This window comes from Salvelinus namaycush, chromosome 33 (genome assembly GCF_016432855.1).
Source record: "Salvelinus namaycush isolate Seneca chromosome 33, SaNama_1.0, whole genome shotgun sequence".
NCBI classification, from domain to species: Eukaryota; Metazoa; Chordata; class Actinopteri; order Salmoniformes; family Salmonidae; genus Salvelinus; species Salvelinus namaycush.
This window is the reverse complement of record NC_052339.1, coordinates 2339868-2361472: the sequence shown is the minus strand read 5'-3', so window position 1 is coordinate 2361472 and position 21605 is coordinate 2339868. Positions and strand designations below refer to the sequence as shown.

Genomic DNA, 21605 nt, shown 5'->3' with positions numbered 1-21605 from the left:
GATCTCCACTCTTATTGGCTGACTGTCCACACTCAAGGAGCCAATTAACCCTTTACATTCCTGGGAATTGTCCTATATGGATTAGCGCTTAATTTAAACGTTTCTTACAGAAGAAATCTGAAAATAATATGCATAACCATTGTAGCAACTGAAAGGGATACAGTTTGTAAATAATAGGAAAAATAAATAATGGGAAAATCGCTTCATACTCGTCACCAAACCCACTGGCTCTTGGTCATCTACAAGTCTTTGCTAGGTAAAGCCCCGCCTTATCTCAGCTCACTGGTCACCATAGCAGCACCCACCCGTAGCATGCACTCCAGCAGGTATATTTCAATGGTCAATCCCAAAGCCAACACCTCCTCTGGTCGCCTTTTCTTCCAGTTCTCTGCTGCCAATGACTGGAAAGAACTGCAAAATTCACTGAAGCTGGAGACTCATATCTCCCTCACTAGCTTTAAGCACCAGCTGTCAGAGCAGCTCACTGCACCTGTACATAGCCCATCTGTAAACAGCCCATCTATCTACCTCATCCCCATACTGTATTTATCGTGCTCCTTTGCACCCCAGTATCTCTACTTGCACATTTACCTTCTGCACATCTACCATTCCAGTGTTTAATTGCTATATTGTAATTACTTCACCATGGCCTATTTATTGCCTTAACTCCCTTATCTTTCCTCATTTGCACTCACTGTATATAGACTTTTTTTTCTACTGTATTATTGACTGTATGTTTTGTTTATTCCATGTGTAACTCTGTTGTTGTATGTGTTGAATTGCTATGCTTTATCTTGGCCAGGTCGCAGTTGTAAATGAGAACTTGTTCTCAACTAACCTACCTGGTTAAATAAAGGTGAAATAAAATAGAGTCCAAAAAGTCCACAACTGAATCCAAATAGTACATTTGATTTTGTGCATTTCACATTTACTGTACTTTTGCAGCATTTGTTGATCATGAAAAAAACAACTTGAATATATTCAGTAACAAGACTATTCCTGGAAAATGTGGGTTAGGTGGATCATAAGACCAAACAATTACAAGGGTTTGAGTGAGGACTAACTTGAGTCCATATCCCAGTTTATACCTGGTGCTAACATTGTATTTTGTCCTGATCTTGTCCACATTCTGATTGTGCCCACATTTTTAGACAGATGTAGATGATTAAAATACATAGAGATCTGATTGTGACCAGATCTTAAAAGTGTAAACAGACAAGATCAAGACATCAGGTCAAGATCATGACGAAGGACATTTTGGCGACAGGTATAAATTAGGCTCAAGTGGCCACTCCTTTCCAAAGTGTGCACAGCAATTTCAATGCCCATTAATGACTAAGGCTGCGTTTCCACAGGCAGCTCAATTCTGAAATGTTTCCACTGATGGGTTTTTGACCAATCACATAAGTTATTTTGTTTTTCACAGCAGATCTCAGAATTGGGATGACTTAACGCAGCCAAAGAAGTCTTCAACAATAAGGTACTTTTAGTTCTCCTAGCTGTGCCGTTGAGGAACTAGAGCAAGCACACCTGCAATTGTTTTGTTTGGAACAACCCTGCATCCCCGCCATCACACAATTACTGTTGTTTACGCAATCCAAAAACAGTCCATAAATCACAATCTGGGTGAGGTGGGCATGATTTGAAAGCTTGTTCTATTGCCAAAATGACAAGCTAAGTTATAAAACACGCTGTTACAGTGTTAGGCTTTTACAAGGCAATTCGGAGAAACAGATGGTAATTTCGGTGAGCATAGAAAGAGTCATGAGTGCATTCAGGTTCAAGTGCAGCAGCAAATTTTCTTCACAAACAGGCTCATTCTGTTCAGAACAACCCAGAGTATGGCACCATGTCATCTTGTAACTGTACGTCAAACAGTGATCATAAACGTTGACACTGTATATTACATACGTTTTATGATTTGGAAATGTGAAGTGCAAATTTGGACAAGTTGTTCGGGTTGCTGGTTTGACATCAAAGCGGCATTTATTATAATCCTCATCTCATCTTTCAAAATATAGTCATCTTTTTAATTTAAAGCATTCTCAGACAGAAATTGCAAGAGTTGCCCAATTATCAGGAGGGATGGGGGAAACTTCTTGTCGCACAGGGTGCTCAAGTTCAGAATGGCTGTCAGTCAAAACCCATACAGCGCTGTGACATCATATATAGCATGTTACTGTACAGCCACAACATTCCAATTTAGGCTCTTATTAGTGCCCAAATCTACACTTTTCAACCAGTATATGAGTATGAGTGTAAAGGGTTAAGGACTCTGTGTGATCCCCTCAGTTGTTCTCGCAGGTCCGGTATTAGGACCAACCCACTGGAATTCCCTTTCTCTGTGGCTTTCAGCTCCATTTTCTCCTGTCCCTTTCCCTCCGAGTGCCTCTACTCATGTTCCTCTTCCTCGATGGCGTCCTTCTGAGTTCTGGAACACACCTCACTCGGCGGAACAGACTCCTCTCCCTCCACCAGCTTGCTGGCCATCTCATAGTTTTTCTGTGCAAAAGAAGTGGAGATCGAAAGAAGGAGAGACATGAAAGGAATGAAGAGAAATGTAGAGTGATTTTGTACTTCACTGTGACTATACAGTTTCTTACTCTCCTTTTGCCTTTAGGGATGGGACTTCACCTGTTTTTGATAGACATAGCAGGCAGCTAGGGCCACCATGATAGACTCCCCTACGAAACCAGCCAACAAGGAACCAACCCCGAGAGTAGCCCCGTGGACACTGAAACACAAACCCAAATTCATTAACCCTGGAACCACTGACCAGTAGAGATCAGAATACAGGATATACAGTAGGCCTATGTGGTACAGGCTTACCATTTTTCAATACATTTTGAGGATCCATATTAGACTAAAATAAGACACTTAACCCTTCCTCAAAAACAAAGCAGCCATTTAGTTGTAGGTCTATTATAGTGTGTGGCGAGCGAAAAATGTGCGAGCGGGTTCCCGGAAGAACATGAGTCATCTGAGATGTCAGGCTATTTCACGACAAGACATCTGGCACAGATGGATATTGTTGGTTGGGTAAAGATAAAAAGGATTTTCCACTCTTGTGAGTCTTCGCTATAGCAGCAGGTCTGGTCTACTTGCTTCCACTTGTCAGTCCGGATGAAAGGTGTTGCTAAGCGAAGGACGAAATGTAATCTCTATATGGCCAGTCTTTATGGTGACGTATATAACAATACGTTTTTATTTGTAACTCACTAACATTTTTGCGGAATAAGTGCAGATGCAGTTTGCCCACAGAGAAACAACCATCTTGAAGTGACAGTTTTCTGGTGCATACGTTTCAGATATAAAAATGGCTTTGCGAGAAACGGCAGTAGCATATTCACTTACATTTACGGATAAGGTAGAGTAAAATAAGGCCAGCTAGTATTGCAGATGGGTCAAATTCTGGTGGCATAGCTCATAAATTCATGTTTTGATAACCTTATGCCTTATGTTTAATTCAAAACCATGCACAAGGAACCGGTATAAAGATTGAATGTGTATATTAGCTCAATACAAAAAAACTGCAGAGAATCCATTAATGCGTACCTCACAATGAATTTGCACAGACTGCATTTGATGGTAGGTGATGCAGTGAATGGTGATCCTTTACATTGTCCCGATTTAAAAACTCACCTCAATACATTTCTATGAATATTTGCTCATCATGAAACAGGGCGCAGCTCTTCAACTGTCAGATTGTAGTCCAATCAAAATGACACTGAGCAAAGTTTGCCGAATTCAAAATGAACCATCTTTAGAATAGAACATCATGTGTCATATTAGTCAAAAGTAATGCACTAAAGGGAATAGGGTGCCATTTGGGACACAGAGGCTGGTCTGTGTCCACTGAATTGTCCACCTACCCAATAGAAGGCAACACGACCAGGCTGGTGATGAGGACGATGATGCGGAGCACAGAGCTGGGGGCCAGCACAAAGGTCATCTTCAGGGTCATGAACCAACCGGTCAGGTGGGACCGGACTATAACTACACACACACAGGGGAAGTCAGTGGAAACATTACATCCCAGACACAATGCTCTCTCAGCTAAACCATGGCTCATTGCTGTTCACAGACAAGAGAGGAACAAAACACTACATTTTGGGACTAATCATTATGGTCAAAAATTCCAGCAGATATTTCCTGTTAAAACAACTTTGTTAAAAAAAATTGTATTTAACCTATGTGGCCCGTCGGTAATCAAACCCACAACTCTAGTGTTGCAACCACTACGCTCCAGCCAACTGCTCAAGAGGCATAGGGAGTGTTTTAATGCTGAAATAAGAAGAGCGGTTCTTCTTACCTGGCAGAGGGAAGAAGGAGATTATCCTCAGTGGAAGAACACAGAGGTCAGCGAAGGCCAAGTCCACCCCAATCACATTCACCAGGATCATTTCCGAGATGTGAGGGGTCCAGAACACCATGAAGCAGAGCTGTCCAAAGTTTAACAAAACAAACAGAGGTGGTCGGTACATCACACACAGCTGGGCAAATAAACAGAGTAATTTAACTTGGTGTTAAGCACACACAACAAAGTTGGTCAACCTTGCCAAAACCATGCCTCATTAGAATTTACTAGATCGTTAAAGCGGTAATCAGCAGCTATAACAATAATAAAGCGTCCTCCCCACCCATTTTTCGGTAAAAAGCTGAAGGATGGGGCTGGAGACAATCCACAATATCAAAATCAGTTTTAACCCTGTTTTAAAAGGTTATATAGTGTTTGATTACATTTATTTGTTTACAAACATTGGAATAAAACAAGCTTATATTTTGGGTTCTGATGAGGTACGACAACTAAGCTCATGAGGCATTTATAAATCCAAAAATGTAGGTAGCAACTGCATATTTCCCCTTTAAGGCGAGTGGTTTCGTTTCACTGTGGTCCCTTAGAAGTTAACACAAGCCAGACGTGTGACCGAAGTCATTCATTCAAATTGTGGTAGCAATGTACTGTAGATACAGTATATAACAATATTGCAAATCAACTTATAAACCATCTGTAGCGCTCATCAGGTTCTGGTTAAAAAACATTGTATTGTCAAAGAAAATGTAGCAGTGTAGTCGTGCTGATTACCATCAGATGTTTATCTAGTTGTAGACAGTCAGTCACCTGTCATACTCTCTACACAAATAGAGTGGTCATTTTGAGTCAATGAATCAGTGGTTTTCCTCCCTTTTTCGCCAGACTTACTCAGTCTAAATCTTTAAACGCCGTCTAAGGGGGGGGGGGGGGGGGGGGGGGGGGATAGATACCTAGTCAGTTGTACAACAATGCATTCAGCTGAAATGTGTCTTCCGCATTTAACCCAACCCCTCTGAATCAGAGAGGTGCGGGGCGCTGTCATAATCGACATCCACGTCTTTGGCGCCCGGTGTTTCTTGTGCACCGTTATCCATCTTGTCCGCTCTGTGCTGTTCTCCGTTGTCTGTCCCTCGGAGTCAGACGCAAATCAGAGAAAGTCCTGGCCTGTGGTCAGACAGGCGTTGCCCAAGTTTTCATCAAGCCCTTAGGCCACGCCTATCTGGCCCAACGTGTTGTGTGCTGCCAGGCATGAGCCCACACCCCACTTGTTTAAAACTGAAATTCCACATCTGGCTGGAATGCCACTTCTTTCTCGGGTTCCAAGACCTAACTTTGGCCACAAACGTCAAACCAGTTTCTTACTATTCCCATTTCCATCCTACAGGGGTTAAAGCAAAACAAAATCCCATGATTGATTTCAGATCGATTGTCTATGGGGGCCCAGTTATCCTCCCCTGTAATGTAAAAAAGTACTGACCACCATGATTTTAGGGAAAGACGATCCATTTTGTACATAGTTCTACAGTTTCCATGGTGCCCTAGCAGCCTACGCGGAGAGCTCCTGTACATTTTGTAAATATTTTTGTCATCAATTCATTTTGGTTTTAAGAATGAATATTTAATATAGCTAATTCATATCAGAATCAACCACAGCATTAAGACTGAAGCTGGCAAGTCATTTGTTTGTTTGGCTAGCTAGCTAGCTAACATTAGCTGGCTAGCTGTTTTGATTCGAGTTCCAGCCAATGTCCAGCGGTTGAGGATGGAGAGAAGCCGAAAGCATGATGGCAGAGGTGTGCGGTGATGAGGATCGTAGGGAGGCTGCTCTTGAATTATTATTGAAATGTGGTGTGCTTTCTGGCGCCACGTAACTGCTGCAGTGTCATCCAAGTGGCTGCTTCATTTTGGTAGTAGTGAAGGAATAGTTAAATAGCTAGCTAGCTACCTACTACAGAGTCCATGGGCTACAGTGTCTTAGCTCAGATTATGGAAAAGACAAACAGTGAGACACCTTGATGAGCTACCTGCCTGTCTCCGGCCTCTCTCTCCCTGCTTGACCACCTCCCTCAGATGATCACTCAAGCCATGAACTTTCTCATGACTGTCCATCATGAAGTTGTAATGTTGTTTTTCTTAATTACATTTCTTTTTTTGTGCTTTCAGGGCTGCCAACTTTTGATAAAAACTTGGAGTGAGATTCGCTATGTGAATTGAATTGCCCTCTGGCACAACCTCGGGGGACTAATTTCTACGTATTTTGACATGGCTTAGGCCCATGACCAGGGTGGAACATCTTTAAATAAAACCCCAGATCATGTGGATTGAGGATGCTTTGAACATTAAATGAACTCAGAAGAATATACTTAACTGTCTTATGATTTATATTATCTTGTTTGATATTGTACATTTATTTGTACAAACGATTTTGGAGTATAGTTGAAAAGTTAACACACAGAGTACACAAATGGACTAATTAGAAAAATAAAAGCAGTAGTTTTCAATGCGCGAGACATAAGAGGTGTGAGGGAGTGAGAAGAGGGTCCAAATGCATCGCACAGCCAATGCGTGAGAGTTGGCAGCTTTGAAAAGCTCTATAGAAGTTGAATTATGATTATTATTCGAACTGCAAGTTTCACCAATTCCAGTCCTTTTTAAAATTGTAAATTAAAAAAGTGAAAAACCAGACGGTTTATGACAGGGCATAACTAAACTCCGCAAAAAAAGAAACGTCCTCTCACTGTCAACTGCGTTTATTTTCAGCAAACTTAACACGTGCAAATATTTGTATGAACAGAAGATTCAACAGACATAAACTGAACAAGTTCCACAGATATGATTAACAGAAATGGAATAATGTGTCCTTGAACAAAGGGGGGGGGGGGTCAAAATCAAAAGTAACAGTCAATGCAGCTGGTAGTCACACCAGATACTAAGTACTGCAGTGCATCTCCTCATGGACTGCACCAGATTTGCCAGTTCTTGCTGTGATATGTTACCCCACTCTTCCACCTGCAAGTTCCCAGACATTTCTGGTGAGAAAGGCCCTAACCCTCACCCTCCAATCCAACAGGTCCCAGATGGCAGAAAACTGACATTCCTGTCTTGAAAGGAAATCACACACAGAACGAGCAGTATGGCTGGTGGCATTGTCATGCTGGAGGATCATGTCAGGATGAGCCTGCAGGAAGGGTACCACATGAGGGAGGAGGATGTCTTCCCTATAATGCACAGGGTTGAGATTGCCTGCAATGACAACAAGCTCAGTCCGATGATGCTGTGACACACCGCCCCAGACCATGACGGATCCTCCATCACCTAATCGATCCCACTCCAGAATACAGGCCTCGGTGTAACGCTCATTTCTTCGACGATAAACGCAAATCCGACCATCACCCCTGGTGAGACAAAACCGCAACTCATCAGTTAAGAGCACTTTTTGCCAGTCCCGTCTGGTCCAGCGACGGAGGGTTTGTGCCCAAAGGCGACGTTGTTGCCGGTGATGTCTGGTGAGGACCTGCCTTACAACAGGCATACAAGCCCTCAGTCCAGCCTCTCTCAGCCTATTGCGGACAGTCTGAGCACTGATGGAGGATTGTGCGTTCCTGGTGTAACTCGGGCAGTGTTATTGCCATCCCTTACCTGTCCCGCAGGTGTGATTTCGGATGTACCGATCCTGTGCAGGTGTTGTTATGTGGTCTGCCACTGAGGACGATCAGCTGTCTGTTCTGTCTCCCTGTAGCACTGTCTTAGGCGTCTCACGGGACAGACATTGCAATTTAATGCCCTGGCCACATCTGCTGTCCTCATGCCTCCTTGCAGCATGCCTAAGGCACGTTCATTCAGATGAGCAGGGACCATGGGCATCTTTTTTTTGTTGTGTTTTCCAGAGTCAGTAGAAAGGCCTCTTGTGTCCTAAGTTTTCATTCCTATGACCTTAATTGCCTACCGTCTGTAAGCTGTTAGTGTCTTAACGACCGTTCCACAGGTGCATGTTCATTAATTGTTTATGGTTCATTGAACAAGTATGGGAAACAGTGTTTAAACCCTTTACAATGAAGATCTGTGAAGTTATTTGGATTTTTACTAATTATCTTTGAAAGACAGGGTCCTGAAAAAGAGACGTTTCTTTTTTTGCTGAGTTTCTATCCTTTGGGATATATGCTCTCTCAACAGCGCTTTTACAAAAACAACCTGTTGTGCTTTGTTAATGTCTATTATTTGTACATCTAGAGCTGAATGTAAAATAGAAGTCAGCTTTCATTATTTTGAAATACAGGCATATATAAACGGGTATGTTTTATGGGAAATATGATATGTTTTTGTACCCCTTAAACCAGGAGTAGAAGTGTTAGGGGGAACAACAGCCCCCACCATGGTGTGCCTCTCTTAATCTGACACACACTGCAACCTGACTACTAAAGCCAGAATTAGAACTGTCCAAAAAACCCTGGTGGTCAAAATACTGTACATTCAGTCCAAATATACAGGTAGTTAACCACTTATTCAACATCACTGGTTCTATACTTGCTTGTTTGGTGGTTTAGCGCTTCAAGCCCCAGGACTTATCTAGAGCCACACACACACACAGTCAAAAGTTTAGACACCTACTCATTCAAGGGTTTTTCTTTATTTTTACTATTTTCTACATTGTAGAATAATAGTGAAGACATCAAAATGATGAAATAACACATATTGAATCCTGTAGTAACCCAAAAAGTGTGAAACCATACATTTTATATTCTTCAAAGTAGCTACCCTTTGCCGTGATGACAGCTTTGCACGTTCTTGGCATTCTCTCAACCAGCTTCATGAGGAATGCTTTTACAACAGTCTTGACGGAGTTCCCACATATGCTGAGCACTTGTTGGCTGCTTTTCCTTCACTCTGCAGTCCAACTCATCCCAAACCATCTGAATTGGGTTGAGGTCAGGTGATTGAGGAGGCCAGGTCATCTGACGTAGCCCTTACACAGCATGGAGGTGTGTTTAGGGTCATTGTCCTGTTGAAAAACAAATGACAGTCCCACTAAGGCAAACCAGATGGGATGGCATATCGCTGCAGAATGCTGTGGTAGCCATGCTGGTTAAGTGTGCCTTGAATTCTAAATAAATCACAGATGGTGTGGGGGTGCTTTGCTGGTGATACTATCACACCTCCTCCATGCTTCACGGTGGGAACTACACATGCAGAGATCATCCGTTCACCTACTCTGCGTCTCACACAGACACGGTGGTTGGAACCAAAAATCTCAAATTTTGACTCCAGACCAAAGGACACATTTCCACCCGTCTAATGTCCATTGCTTGTGTTTCTTGGCCCAAGCAAGTCTCTTCTACATATTGGTGTCCTTTAGTAGTGGTTTCTTTTCAGCAATTCCACCATGAAGGCCTGATTCATGCAGTCTCCTCTGAACAGTTGATGTTGAGATGTGTCTGTTACTTGAACTCTGAAGCATTTATTTGGGCTGCAATTTCTGAGGCTGGTAACTCTAATGAACTTATCCACTGCAGCAGAGGTAACTCTGGGTCTTCCTTTCCTGTGGCGGTCCTCATGAGAGCCAGTTTCATCATAGCACTTTATGGTTTTTGCGACTGCACTTGAAGAAACTTTCAAAGTTCTTGCCATTTTCCGGATTGACTGACCTTCATGTCTTAAAGTAATGGACTATCATTTCTCTTTGCTTATTCGAGCTGTTCTTGCCATAATATGGACGTGGTCTTTCACTAAATAGAGCCATCTTCTGTATACCAATCCTACCTTGTCACAACACAACTGATTGGTTGAAACGCATTAAGGAAAAAAATTACACAAAATAACTTAATGCACACCTGTTAATTGATATGCATTCCAGGTGACTACCTCATTAAGCTGGTTGAGAGAATGGCAAGAGTTCAAAGATGTCAACGAGGCAAAGTGTGGCTACTTTGAAGAATCTCAAATGATTCCATATGGTGTTATTTCATAGTTTTGATGTCTTCACTATTATTCTACAATGTAGAAAATAGTAAAAATAAAGAAACACACTGGAATGAGTAGGTGTTCCCAAACGTTTGACTGGTACTGTATATCCATCCATCCATGGCAATGTGCTAATCTATCAGATGTTCCAGCTTTGCCTTCCTCCTTTTCTCACAATCGTTTTCCGCTAGGACCAAAAAAGTAGGCTATAGTTCAGGAAATTAATAAGTAAGACACCGGATGTTATGTAAGAAGCATTGACAGAGGTAGAAATACCAAGCATTTGTCAGTGCAGGAATCTTAAGGGACGATTTGCTCTGTTTGCTGAGTCTCAACCTGTTTTGGCTCTGAATTCTATACTCCGACTTCTTTTTTCTGTAGAGTTGGTATACTTCCCAATATAATTGGATTCTGTGACTTATCAAAATACAGTATTGGAATAAAAACAGATCCATACATCCTTCCATCTATAGATCCTTCTTACCGTAAGTGATAGTGCCAAACAACAGGCTGTAAACTTTTTGATATGCGTCTTTGTAACCGGTGTGTCAGAAGTAAGCTTATTGCTGGGATTGGTCTGTTGGAGAAGAGAATAGTATCATTATTGGGGAATAAAGGAAGCCAATACAAGTCACCTGTATTCATTTAAATCTGATGATATTAACTATGTTGTGATCTGCAACAAGAGGCTATTCTTAGACTGTGGATGAGGTCTTGGTTTACCTTGTCGAAAGCAGGATAGATGGCCCTCAGTTCGGTCAGCCAGCCGTACGGCAAGTGACCCACAGGATAGGTGGCAGTGAGGACAGCCACAGCCTGGCCAAGCAAAGAGAGAGACAGAGAAGTCATTAGGACTCATATTTCATTTCCTTTTTAAACAGCTTACAGTAATGTAGAAAAGTTGTTAAAACACGACTGTGAGCCAAAGCCTGTCAGCAAAGACAATTATGAATATGTGCTAAGTTGGTAATCACATGTGGATTTTCCCATAACTATCAAATCAAATGTTATTTGTCACATGCTTGGTCAACAACAGGTGTAGATAAACAGTGAAATGCTTACTTACGGGTCCTTTTCCAAATATGCAGAGTTAAAATAAATAGCAAGTGACACAAGGAATAAATACACATAGAATAACATGGCTATATACAGGAAGTACCAGTACCGAGTCAATTGGCAAAGGTATGAGGTAATTGAGGTAGCTTTCAGAAAGTATTCAGACTCCATGACTTTTTCCAAATGTTGTTAGGTTAGTCATTCTAAAATTGCTTCGTTTTTCCCCCTCAATCTACATACAATACTTTTTTTATTTAACCAGGTAGGCCAGTTGAGAACAATTTAGTTCTCATTTACAACTGCGACCTGGCCAATATAAAGCAAAGCAGTGCGACAAAAACAATAGAGTTACACATGGGATAACAAACGTACAGTCAATAACGCAATAGAAAAAGTCTATGTACAGTGTGTGCAAATTAAGTAAGATTAGGGAGGTAAAGCAATAGAGGCAAAGTAATTACAATTTAGCATTAACACTGGAGTGATAGATGTGCAGATGATGATGCGCAAGTAGAGATACTGGGGTGCAAAAGAGCAAAAACAGAAATAACAATATGGGGATGAGGTAGTTAGATGGGCTATTTACAGATGAGCTATGTACAGGTGCAGTGATCTGTGAGCTGCTCTGACAGCTGATTCTTAAAGTTAGAGAGGGAGATAAGTCTCCAGTCTGAGTGATTTTTGCAATTCGTTCCAGTCACTGGCAGCAGAGAACTGGAAGGAAAGGTGGCCAAAGGTGTTGGCTTTGGGGATCACCAGTGAAATATACCTGCTGGAGCGCGTGCTACGGGTGGGTGTTGCTATGGTGACCAGTGAGCTGAGATAAGGTGGGGCTTTACCTAGCAGAGACTTATAGATGACCTGGAGCCAGTGGGTTTGGCGACGGATATGAAGTGAGGGCCAGCCAACGAGAGCATACAGGTCGCAGTGGTAGGTAGTATATGGGGCTTTGGTGACAAAACGGATGGCACTGTGATAGATTATATCCAATTTGCTGAGTAGAGTGTTGGAGGCTATTTTGTCAATTACATTGCCGAGGTCAAGGATCGGTAGGATAGTCAGTTTTACGAGGGTATGAGTGAAGGATGCTTTGTTGTGAAATAGGAAGCCGATTCTAGATTTCATTTTGGATTGGAGATGCTTAATGTGAGTCTGGAAGGAGAGTTCACAGTCTAACCAGACACCTAGGTCTTTGTAGTTGTCCACATATTCTAAAATCAGAAACATCCAGAGTAGTGATGTTAGTCGGGCAGCAATCGGTTGAAGAGCATGCATTTAGTTATAATAGCATTTAAAAGCAGTTGGAGGCCACGGAACGAGTGTTGTATGGCATTGAAGCTCGTTTGGAGGTTTGTTAACAGTGTCCAAACAAGGGCCAGATGTATACAGAATGGTGTCGTCTGCGTAGAGGTGGATCAGAGAATCACCAGCAGCAAGACCGACATCATTGATATATACAGAGAAAAGAGTCGGCCTGAGAATTTAACCCTGTGGCACCCCCATAGAGACTGCAAGAGGTCCGGACAACAGGCCCTCCGATTTGACACACTGAACTCTGAGAAGTAGTTGGTGAACCAGGTGAGGCAGTAATTTGAGAAACCAAGGCTATTGAGTCTGCCAATAAGAATGGGGTGATTGACAGAGTCGAAAGCCTTGGACAGGTCGATGAATACGGCTGCACAGTACTGTATTTTATCAATGGCAGTTATGATGCAGGTTAGGACCTTGAGCGTGGCTGAGGTGCGTGCACCCATGACCAGCTCGCATAGTGGAGAAGGTACAGTGGGATTCGAAATAGTCGGGGATCTGTTTGTTAACTTGGCTTTTGAAGATTTTAGAAAGGCAGGGCAGGATGGATATAGGTCTATAACAGTTTGGGTCTTGAGTGTCTCCCCCTTTGAAGAGGGGGATGACCGTGGAAGCTTTCCAATCTTTGGGGATCTCAGACGATACGAAAGAGGTTGAACAAGCTAGTAATAGGAGTGGCAACAATTTCGGCGGATAATTTTAGAGAGGGTCCAGATTGTCTAGCCCAGGTGATCTGTAGGGATCCAGATTTTGCAGCTCTTTCAGAACATCAGCTGTCTGGATTTGGGTGAAGGAGAAGTGTGTGTGTGTGTGTGTGTGGGGGGGGGGGGGGGGGGGGGGCAAGTTTCTTCAGGGGGTGCAGAGCTGTTGGACGTGGTAGGGGTAGCCAGGTGGAAAGCATGGCCAGCCATAAAAAAAGCTTATTGAAATTATTGCTTATCGCAGATTTATCGGTGGTGACAATGTTTCCTAGCCTCAGTGCAGTGGGCAGCTGGGGGGGGGGGAGTGCTCTCATTCTCGAAGGACTACAGTGTCCCAAAACTTTTTGTAATTAGTGCTACAGGATGCAAATTTCTGTTTGAAAAAGCTAGCCTTAGCTTTCCTAACTGACTACCCGATAATAAAACATTTACATAAGTATTCAGACACTTTACTCAATTCTTTGTTGAAGCACCTTTTGCAGCAATTACAGCCTCGAGTCTTCTTGGGTATGACGCTACAAGCTTGGCACACCTGTATTTGGGAAGTTTCTCCCATTCTTCTTTTCAGATCCTCTCAAGCTCTGTCAGGTTGGATGGGGAGCGTCGCTGCACAGCTATTTTGGTGCCAGATTTCCTCCAGATGTGACGTTTGGCATTCAGGCCAAAGATTTCCATCCTGGTTTGATCAGACCAGATAATCTTGTTTCTCATAGTTAGAGTCTTTAGGTGCCTTTTGGCAAACTCCAAGCGGGCTGTCATGTGCCTTTTTACTGAGGAGTGGCTTCAGTCTGGCCACTCTACCATAAAGGCCTGGTTGGTGGAGTGCTGCAGAGATGGTTTTCCTTTCGGAAGGTTCTCCCATCTCCACAGAGGAACTCTAGAGCTCTGTCAGAGTGACCATCGGGTTCTTGGTCACCTCCCTGACCAAGGCCTTTCTCCCCCGATTGCTCAGTTTGGCCGGGCGGCCAGCTCTAGGAAGTCTTGGCGGTTCCACGATGCTCCCTATGGGACACATCATTGCACGCTATGCTTCTCTGTAAACTGGTCATCTCTGTAAACCTGTTGCAAGACCCACTGGTTGATGCTTATTTATGAAACCATCTTAGGCCTCACTCCCCCCTATCTGAGATATCTACTGCAGCTCTCATTCTCCCCATACAACACCCATTCTGCCAGTCACATTCTGTTAAAAGCACAGACATCCCTGGGTCGCTCCTCTTTTCAGTTCGCTGCAGCTAGCGACGAAGGAGCTGCAACAAACACTCAAACTGGACAGTTTTATCTCAATCTCTTCATTCAAAGACACACTTACTGACAGTTGTGGCTGCTTTGTGTGATGTATTGTTGTTTCTAACTTCTTGCCCTTTGTGCTGTTGTCTGTGCCCAATAATGTTTGTACCATGTTTTGTGCTGCTACCATGTTGTGTTGCTACCATGCTGTGTTGTCAGGTGTTGCTGCCTTGCTGTGTTGTCTTAGGCCTTTCTTTATGCAGTGTTGTGATGTGTGTTTTGTCCTATATTTCTTTTTAATCCCAGGCCCCCGTCCCCGCAGGAGACCTTTTGGTAGGCCGTCGTTGTAAATAACAATTTGTTCTTTAACTGACTTGCCTCGTTAAATAAAAGGTTTTTTACTTTTTATAAATTTGCAAAAATATTTTAAAAAGCTGCTTTCGCTTTGTTATTATGGGGTAGTGTGTGTAGATTGCGCAGGATTTTTTATTATTTTTTAAATCCATTTTAGAATAAGGCTGTAACGTAACAAAATGTGTTAAAAGTCAAGGGGTCTGAATACTTTCCGAAGGCACTGTACATAGAGTGCCTTAAAGTATTCACAGGCAAAATCCTAAAGGAAAACCTGGTTGTGTCTGCTTTCTGGGAGACAACTGTTCCTTTCAGCAGGACAGCCTAAAACAGAAGGCCAAATATACACTGGATTTGATCAACAACCAACTTTTTAAAATAATGTGCAAAGCTCTTAAAGACTTACCCAGAAACACTCACAGCTGTAATTGCTGCCAAAGGTGATTCTAACATGTATTGACTCAGGGGTGTGAATACTAAATTGCAAAAATGTCTAAAAACATATTTTCACTTTGTCATTATGGGGTATTGGGTGAGAAAAAATATTCAGGTTTTAACAAAAAAATTGTGGAATAAGTCAAGGGTAGGGGTAAAGTAACTAGGCAACATGATATAATAGACCGCTGTAGCAGCAGCTTATGTGAGCAGTAGAGCAGAGTATGTCGTGAGTGTGAAAGTGTGTGTGTGTGGCATCAGTATGCATGTATGTGTCAGTGTACTGTATGTGTGTGTTGGGGTGTAAGTATGTGTGAGTGTATGGGTAGAGTCAGAGCAAGAGAGTTAATACAAATAAAAGGGTCAATGCATGTAGCCCAGCTAGCCATTCATTACTATTTAACTGTCTTGTTTAGAAGTCTTATTGCTTCGGGGTACAAGCCGTTCAGGTTCCTATTAGTTCCAGATTGGGTGCACTGGTACCACTTGCCATGCGGTAGCAGAGAGAACAGCCTCTCCTTCAACGTCAGCAAGACAAATGAGCTGATCGTGGACTACAGGAAACGGAGGGCTGAGCATGCCCCCATTCACATCAACAGGCTGTAGTGGAGCGGGTGGAGAGCTTCAAGTTCCTCGGTGTCCACACCACTAAGGATCTATCATGGTCCACACACACTAAAACAATCATGAAGAGGGCACGTGAACGCCTCTTCCCCGTCAGGAGGCTGAAAAGATTTGGCATGGGCCCTTCGACCCCCAAGAAGTTCTATAGCTCTACCGTTGAGAGCATCTTGACTGGCTGCATCACCGCTTGGTATGGCAAATTGCTTGGCATCCGACCGCAAGGCTCTACAGAGGGTAGTGCGTACGGCCCAGTACATCACTGGGGCCGAGCTCCTTGCCCTCCAGGACCTCTATACCAGGCAGTGTCAGAAGAAGGCCCTAAAATGTGTCAAGGACCCCAGCCACCCAAGTCTTATACTGTTCTCTCTGCTACCGCACGGCAAGCGGTACTAATGTACCAAGTCCGGAACCAACAGGAACTTGAACAGCATCTACCCCCAAGCCATAAGACTGCTAAATAGTTAGTTAAATAGTTAACCAAATAGCTACCCAGACTATCTGCACTCACCCTTTTGATTCATCACATATGCTGCTGCTACTGTTAATTAATCAATCACTTTATTCCTAGTTATACATGACCAAAAGTATGTGGATGCCTGCTTGTCTAACATCTCATTCCAAAATCATGGGCATTAATATGGATTTGGTCCCCCCTTTGCTGCTATAACAGCTCCACTCTTCAGGGAAGGCTTTCCACTAGATGTTGGAACATTGCTGCGGGGACTTGCTTTCATTCAGCCACAAGAGCATTAGTGAGTTCGGGCACTGATGTTGTGCAATTAGGCCTAGCTCCCAGTCTGCGTTTCAATTCATCCCAAAGGTGTTCAAATGGGGTTGAGGTCAGGGCTCTGTGCAGCCCAGTCAAGTTCTTCTACACCGATCTCTACAAACCATTTCTGTATGGACCTCACTTTGTGCACGGGGCATTGTCCTACTGAAACAGGAAAGGGCCTTCCCCAAACTGTTGCCATAATGTTGGAAGCACAGAATCATCTAGAATGTCATTGTATGCTGTTGCATTAAGACTTCACTTCACTGGAATGAAGGGGCCTAGCCCGAACCATGAAAAACAGCCCCAGACCATTATTCCTCCTCCACCAAACTTTACAGTTGGAACTATGCATTGTGGCATGTAGAGTTCTCCTGGCATCCGCAAAACCCAGATTTGTGCGTCGGACTGCCAGATGGCGAAGTGTGATACATCACTCCAGAGAATGTGTTTCCACTGCTCCAGAGTCCAATGGCGACGAGCTTTACACCACTCCAGCCGACGCTTGGCATAGCACATAGTGAACTTACGCTTGTGTGCGGCTGCTCGGCCATGGAAACCCATTTCATGAAGCTCCCGACAAACAGTTCTTGTGCTGACTTTGCTTCCAGAGGCAGTTTGGAACTCGGTTGTGAGTGTTGCAACCGAGGACAGGCTATTTTTACGTGCTACAGCAATCGGTGTACCCGTTCTGTGAGCTTGTTTGGCTTACCATTTCGCAGCTGAGCTGTTGTTGCTCCTAGACGTTTCCACTTCACAATAACAGCACTTACAGTTGACCGGGGCAGCTCTAGCGGGGCAGACATTTGACGAACTGACTTGTTGGAAAGGTGGCATCCTATGACAGTGCTACGTTGAAAGTCCCTGAGCTCTTTAAGGCCATTCTACTGCCAATTTGTCTATGGAGATTGCATGGGTGTGTGCTAAATGTTATACACCTATCGGCAACGGGTGTGGCTGAAATAGCCGAATCCACTAATTTGAAGGGGTGTCCACATACACTATATGTACAAAAATAACTACCTTAATTACCTCGTAGCCCTGCACATCGAGTTGGTACTGGTAGCCCTTGTATATAGCAAAGTTATATAGCGAAGATATATATATATATATATATCTCGTTAACTTTTTTTATTATTTCAAAATGTTCTCCCTCTGCATTGTTGGGAAGGGCCCATAAGTAAGCATTTCACGGTTAGTCTACACCTGTTGTTTACAAATCATGCGTCAAATCCAATTTGAACAGTCTATGGCTCGGGTAGCTGGAGTCTGACAATTGTTGGGGCCTTCCTCTGACACCGCCTGGTATGGAGGACCTGGACAAGTGCCTCAGGCTAACTTCTCCTTCATTTTGATTTTGGCACAAATGAAAAAAAGTGGCATTGACTTGCCCATTTTTCATGCATCGTCTCAATGAAGAGTTCAGTGTTCGACTAGCCACGTGCGACATGCACACGCAGTTACAGGCCTGCTCGAGTTAGCATCAGGCAGACAAGCAATATCCACTGTCGTAGTACAGATAAAGCCTGAGCTGGAATGCGAAGCTAACTGAAGCTGGTTAGCTTTAGAAAACCCTGAGTAGATCTAGCTTAATTTGTAGTATACCCCTCTGGTAAAGGCCATTGCGGTTGGCAGCTTCCCAATTACAGTGAGTGGGACTGCGCTAAAAATGGGACATTATTGGGGAGTGGACTGAGTAGGCTTCAAACTCACCTCAGTAGCTGCGCTGCTGCCATGGAGGTCCCGGGACACAAAGAGGTTGACGATGGGCCTGCTGATCCGCTGGGTAGCCAGGATAAGGGCCAGAGGCCACCAGAAACTCAACATCTTCCCGATGGTGACATCTCCCTGCAAAGAAGCAAAATTATAGGGGAAAACAAGGATATGTTCAATCTGGGTGCCTTAGAGTTGTAGCTGTAGCTCCTTGCCATACGTGAGAGCAGTAGTATTGATTACGAGATAAAATAGGGGCCATTGACCTAATTGTCCTGGTTAATTCTGGGACATGGGCTACTATCTAGGTAGTCGGCAACTGCATTAAAGCCAGTTTTAGAAGACCAAGATTAACAAGAGAACCGCCATAGGACAACGGCAACCGATGTTTGATTTTGTAACTGTAAATTTAAAAAAATTAAAAAGCCATCCCCCCCCAAAAAACATCCTGCTCCTTACCTGACTTTTCCTACATATATAGTACCAGTCAAAAGTTTGGACACACCTACAGTGAGGGAAAAAAGTATTTGATCCCCTGATGATTTTGTACATTTGCCCACTGACAAAGAAATGATCAGTCTATAATTTTAATGGTAGGTTTATTTGAACAGTGAGAGACAGAATAACAAAAAAAATTGTTTCTTGTAGTTGGCCACCAGGTTTGCACACATCTCAGGAGGGATTTTGTCCCACTCCTCTTTGCAGATCTTCTCCAAGTCATTAAGGTTGAGGCTGACGTTTGGCAACTCGAACCTTCAGCTCCCTCCACAGATTTTCTATGGGATTAAGGTCTGGAGACTGACTAGGCCACTCCAGGACCTTAATGTGCTTCTTCTTGAGCCACTCCTTTGTTGCCTTGGCCGTATGTTTTGGGTCATTGTCATGCTGGAATACCCATACCCATCCACGACCCATTTTCAATGCCCTGGCTGAGGGAAGGAGGTTCTCACCCAAGATTTGACGGTACATGGCCCCGTCCATCGTCCCTTTGATGCGGTGAAGTTGTCCAGTCCCCTTAGCAGAAAAACACCCCCAAAGCATAATGTTTCCACCTCCATGTTTGACTGTGGGGATGGTGTTCTTGGGGTCATATGCAGCATTCCTCCTCCAAACACGGCGAGTTGAGTTAATGCCAAAGAGCTCCATTTTGGTCTCATCTGACCACAACACTTTCACCCAGTTGTCCTCTGAATCATTCAGATGTTCATTGGCAAACTTCAGACGGGCATGTATATGTGCTTTCTTGAGCAGGGGGACCTTGTGGGCGCTGCAGGATTTCAGTCCTTCGCGGCGTAGTGTTTTACCAATTGTTTTCTTGGTGACTACGGTCCCAGCTGCCTTGAGATCATTGACAAGATCCTCCTGTGTAGTTCTGGGCTGATTCCTCACCGTTCTCATGATCATTGCAACTCCACAAGGTGAGATCTTGCATGGAGCCCCAGGCCGAGGGAGATTGACAATTATTTTGTGTTTCTTCCATTTGCTAATAATCGCACCAACTGTTGTCACCTTCTCACCAAGCTGCTTGGCGATGGTCTTGTAGCCCATTCCAGCCTTGTGTAGGTCTACAATCTTGTCCCTGACATCCTTGGAGAGCTCTTTGGTCTTGGCCATGGTGGAGAGTTTGGAATCTGATTGATTGATTGCTTCTGTGGACAGGTGTCTTTTATACAGGTAACAAACTGAGATTAGGAGCACTCCCTTTAAGAGTGTGCTCCTAATCTCAGCTCGTTAACTGTATAAGACACCTGGGAGCCAGAAATCTTTCTGATTGAGAGGGGGTCAAATACTTATTTCCCTCATTAAAATGCAAATCAATTTATAACATTTTTGACATGCGTTTTTCTGGATTTTTTTGTTGTTATTCTGTCTCTCACTGTTCAAATAAACCTAGCATTAAAATTATAGACGGATCATTTCTTTGTCAGTGGGCAAACGTACAAAATCAGCAGAGGATCAAATACTTTTCCCCCTCACTGTACTCATTCAAGTGTTTTTCTTTATTTTCTACAATATAGAATAATAGTGAATACATCAAAACTATGAAATAACACATGGAATCATGTAGTAACCAAAAAAGTCTGACGGGTGACAATATTATCAATTATAAACTGGGTGGTTAGAGCCCTGAATACTGATTGGCTGACAGCTGTGGTATACCAGACCGTATACCACGGGTATGACAAAACATTTATTTTTATTGCTCTAATTACGTTGATAACCAGTTTATAATAGCAATAAGGCACTTTGGGGGTTTTCGGTATAGGGCTATGTCCAGGTACACTGCGATGCCGAAGAACAGCCCTTAGCCGTGGTATACTGGCCATATACCACACCCCCTCGTGCCTTATTGCTTAATTATACAACAGGTGTGTTTAATCCTGGATACTGATTGGTTAAAACCGCATTCAGACGGTGTCTATTCCACAAGTTACTTATTTACTGTTTCATCTGACTGCGCAATCCAGTCTCAGCTCAGCCAGGCAATTTATATTCTAGATATACACTTTAAAAAGCAACTAGACATTATGTCCCATTTCTTTAAGACTAGCATTTTGGTTTTCAACAGCAGAGATTTGTAATGACCTTGTAATGACCTAATGTCTGTCTCTCCTACATTTGCAACATTGTTTCAATATTGAAATTCGATCTCCAGCTGTCCTATGCTAATGAACGTGTCGGGAGTCGGGACGAGACAGAGACTGGCAGCTTTTGTCAGCTAGTTGTAATCATGAATCAGCATAATTTGTATGGATATACACAAATAAATGTCAATAGAAAAACACAAAATGTTTTCAGCTTCAGTTTGAAGTGATTGTGTTAGCAGTGTAGATGGCTAGCTCTTCTGAACAGTGGCCTGGCGCGTGGACGCCAGGCAAAAATCACACATCATTAGCTCATTGTTATGGATGTATCTCCCCCCCAAAAAACACTAGAAAACAGCTTAAACAAATGCAAATGCAGCTACTTTGCTGTTATTCTTGTTGCACTATTTGAGATGATTGTGTAAGCCAAAATTGGCTAGCTTAGCAAGCAAGGGATAAAAACGTTGCCAACCACCATGGCAACGGCACATTTAGAACAAATGACTGACTCCCGTCCATATTATTAAAAGTAATAAAGCCCTCGAAGCTGGTGTTTAGAG

At 43.2% G+C, this 21605-nt stretch overlaps 1 protein-coding gene across 1 annotated transcript in view; it reads right to left on the bottom strand.

Moving 5' to 3' along the window:
* Nucleotides 1-3868: 3868 nt before the first annotated feature.
* The window catches only part of LOC120027591 (progressive ankylosis protein homolog), a 32874-nt gene continuing 15137 nt past the window's right edge, over nt 3869-21605 (bottom strand). The window contains exons 6-10 of the mRNA XM_038972575.1: nt 18461-18595; nt 10997-11089; nt 10758-10850; nt 4313-4442; nt 3869-3996 (exon numbers count right to left, since the gene is read on the bottom strand). Coding sequence (XP_038828503.1) covers nt 3869-3996; nt 4313-4442; nt 10758-10850; nt 10997-11089; nt 18461-18595 — 579 coding nt within the window. The remainder of the gene's footprint in view (nt 3997-4312; nt 4443-10757; nt 10851-10996; nt 11090-18460; nt 18596-21605) is intronic.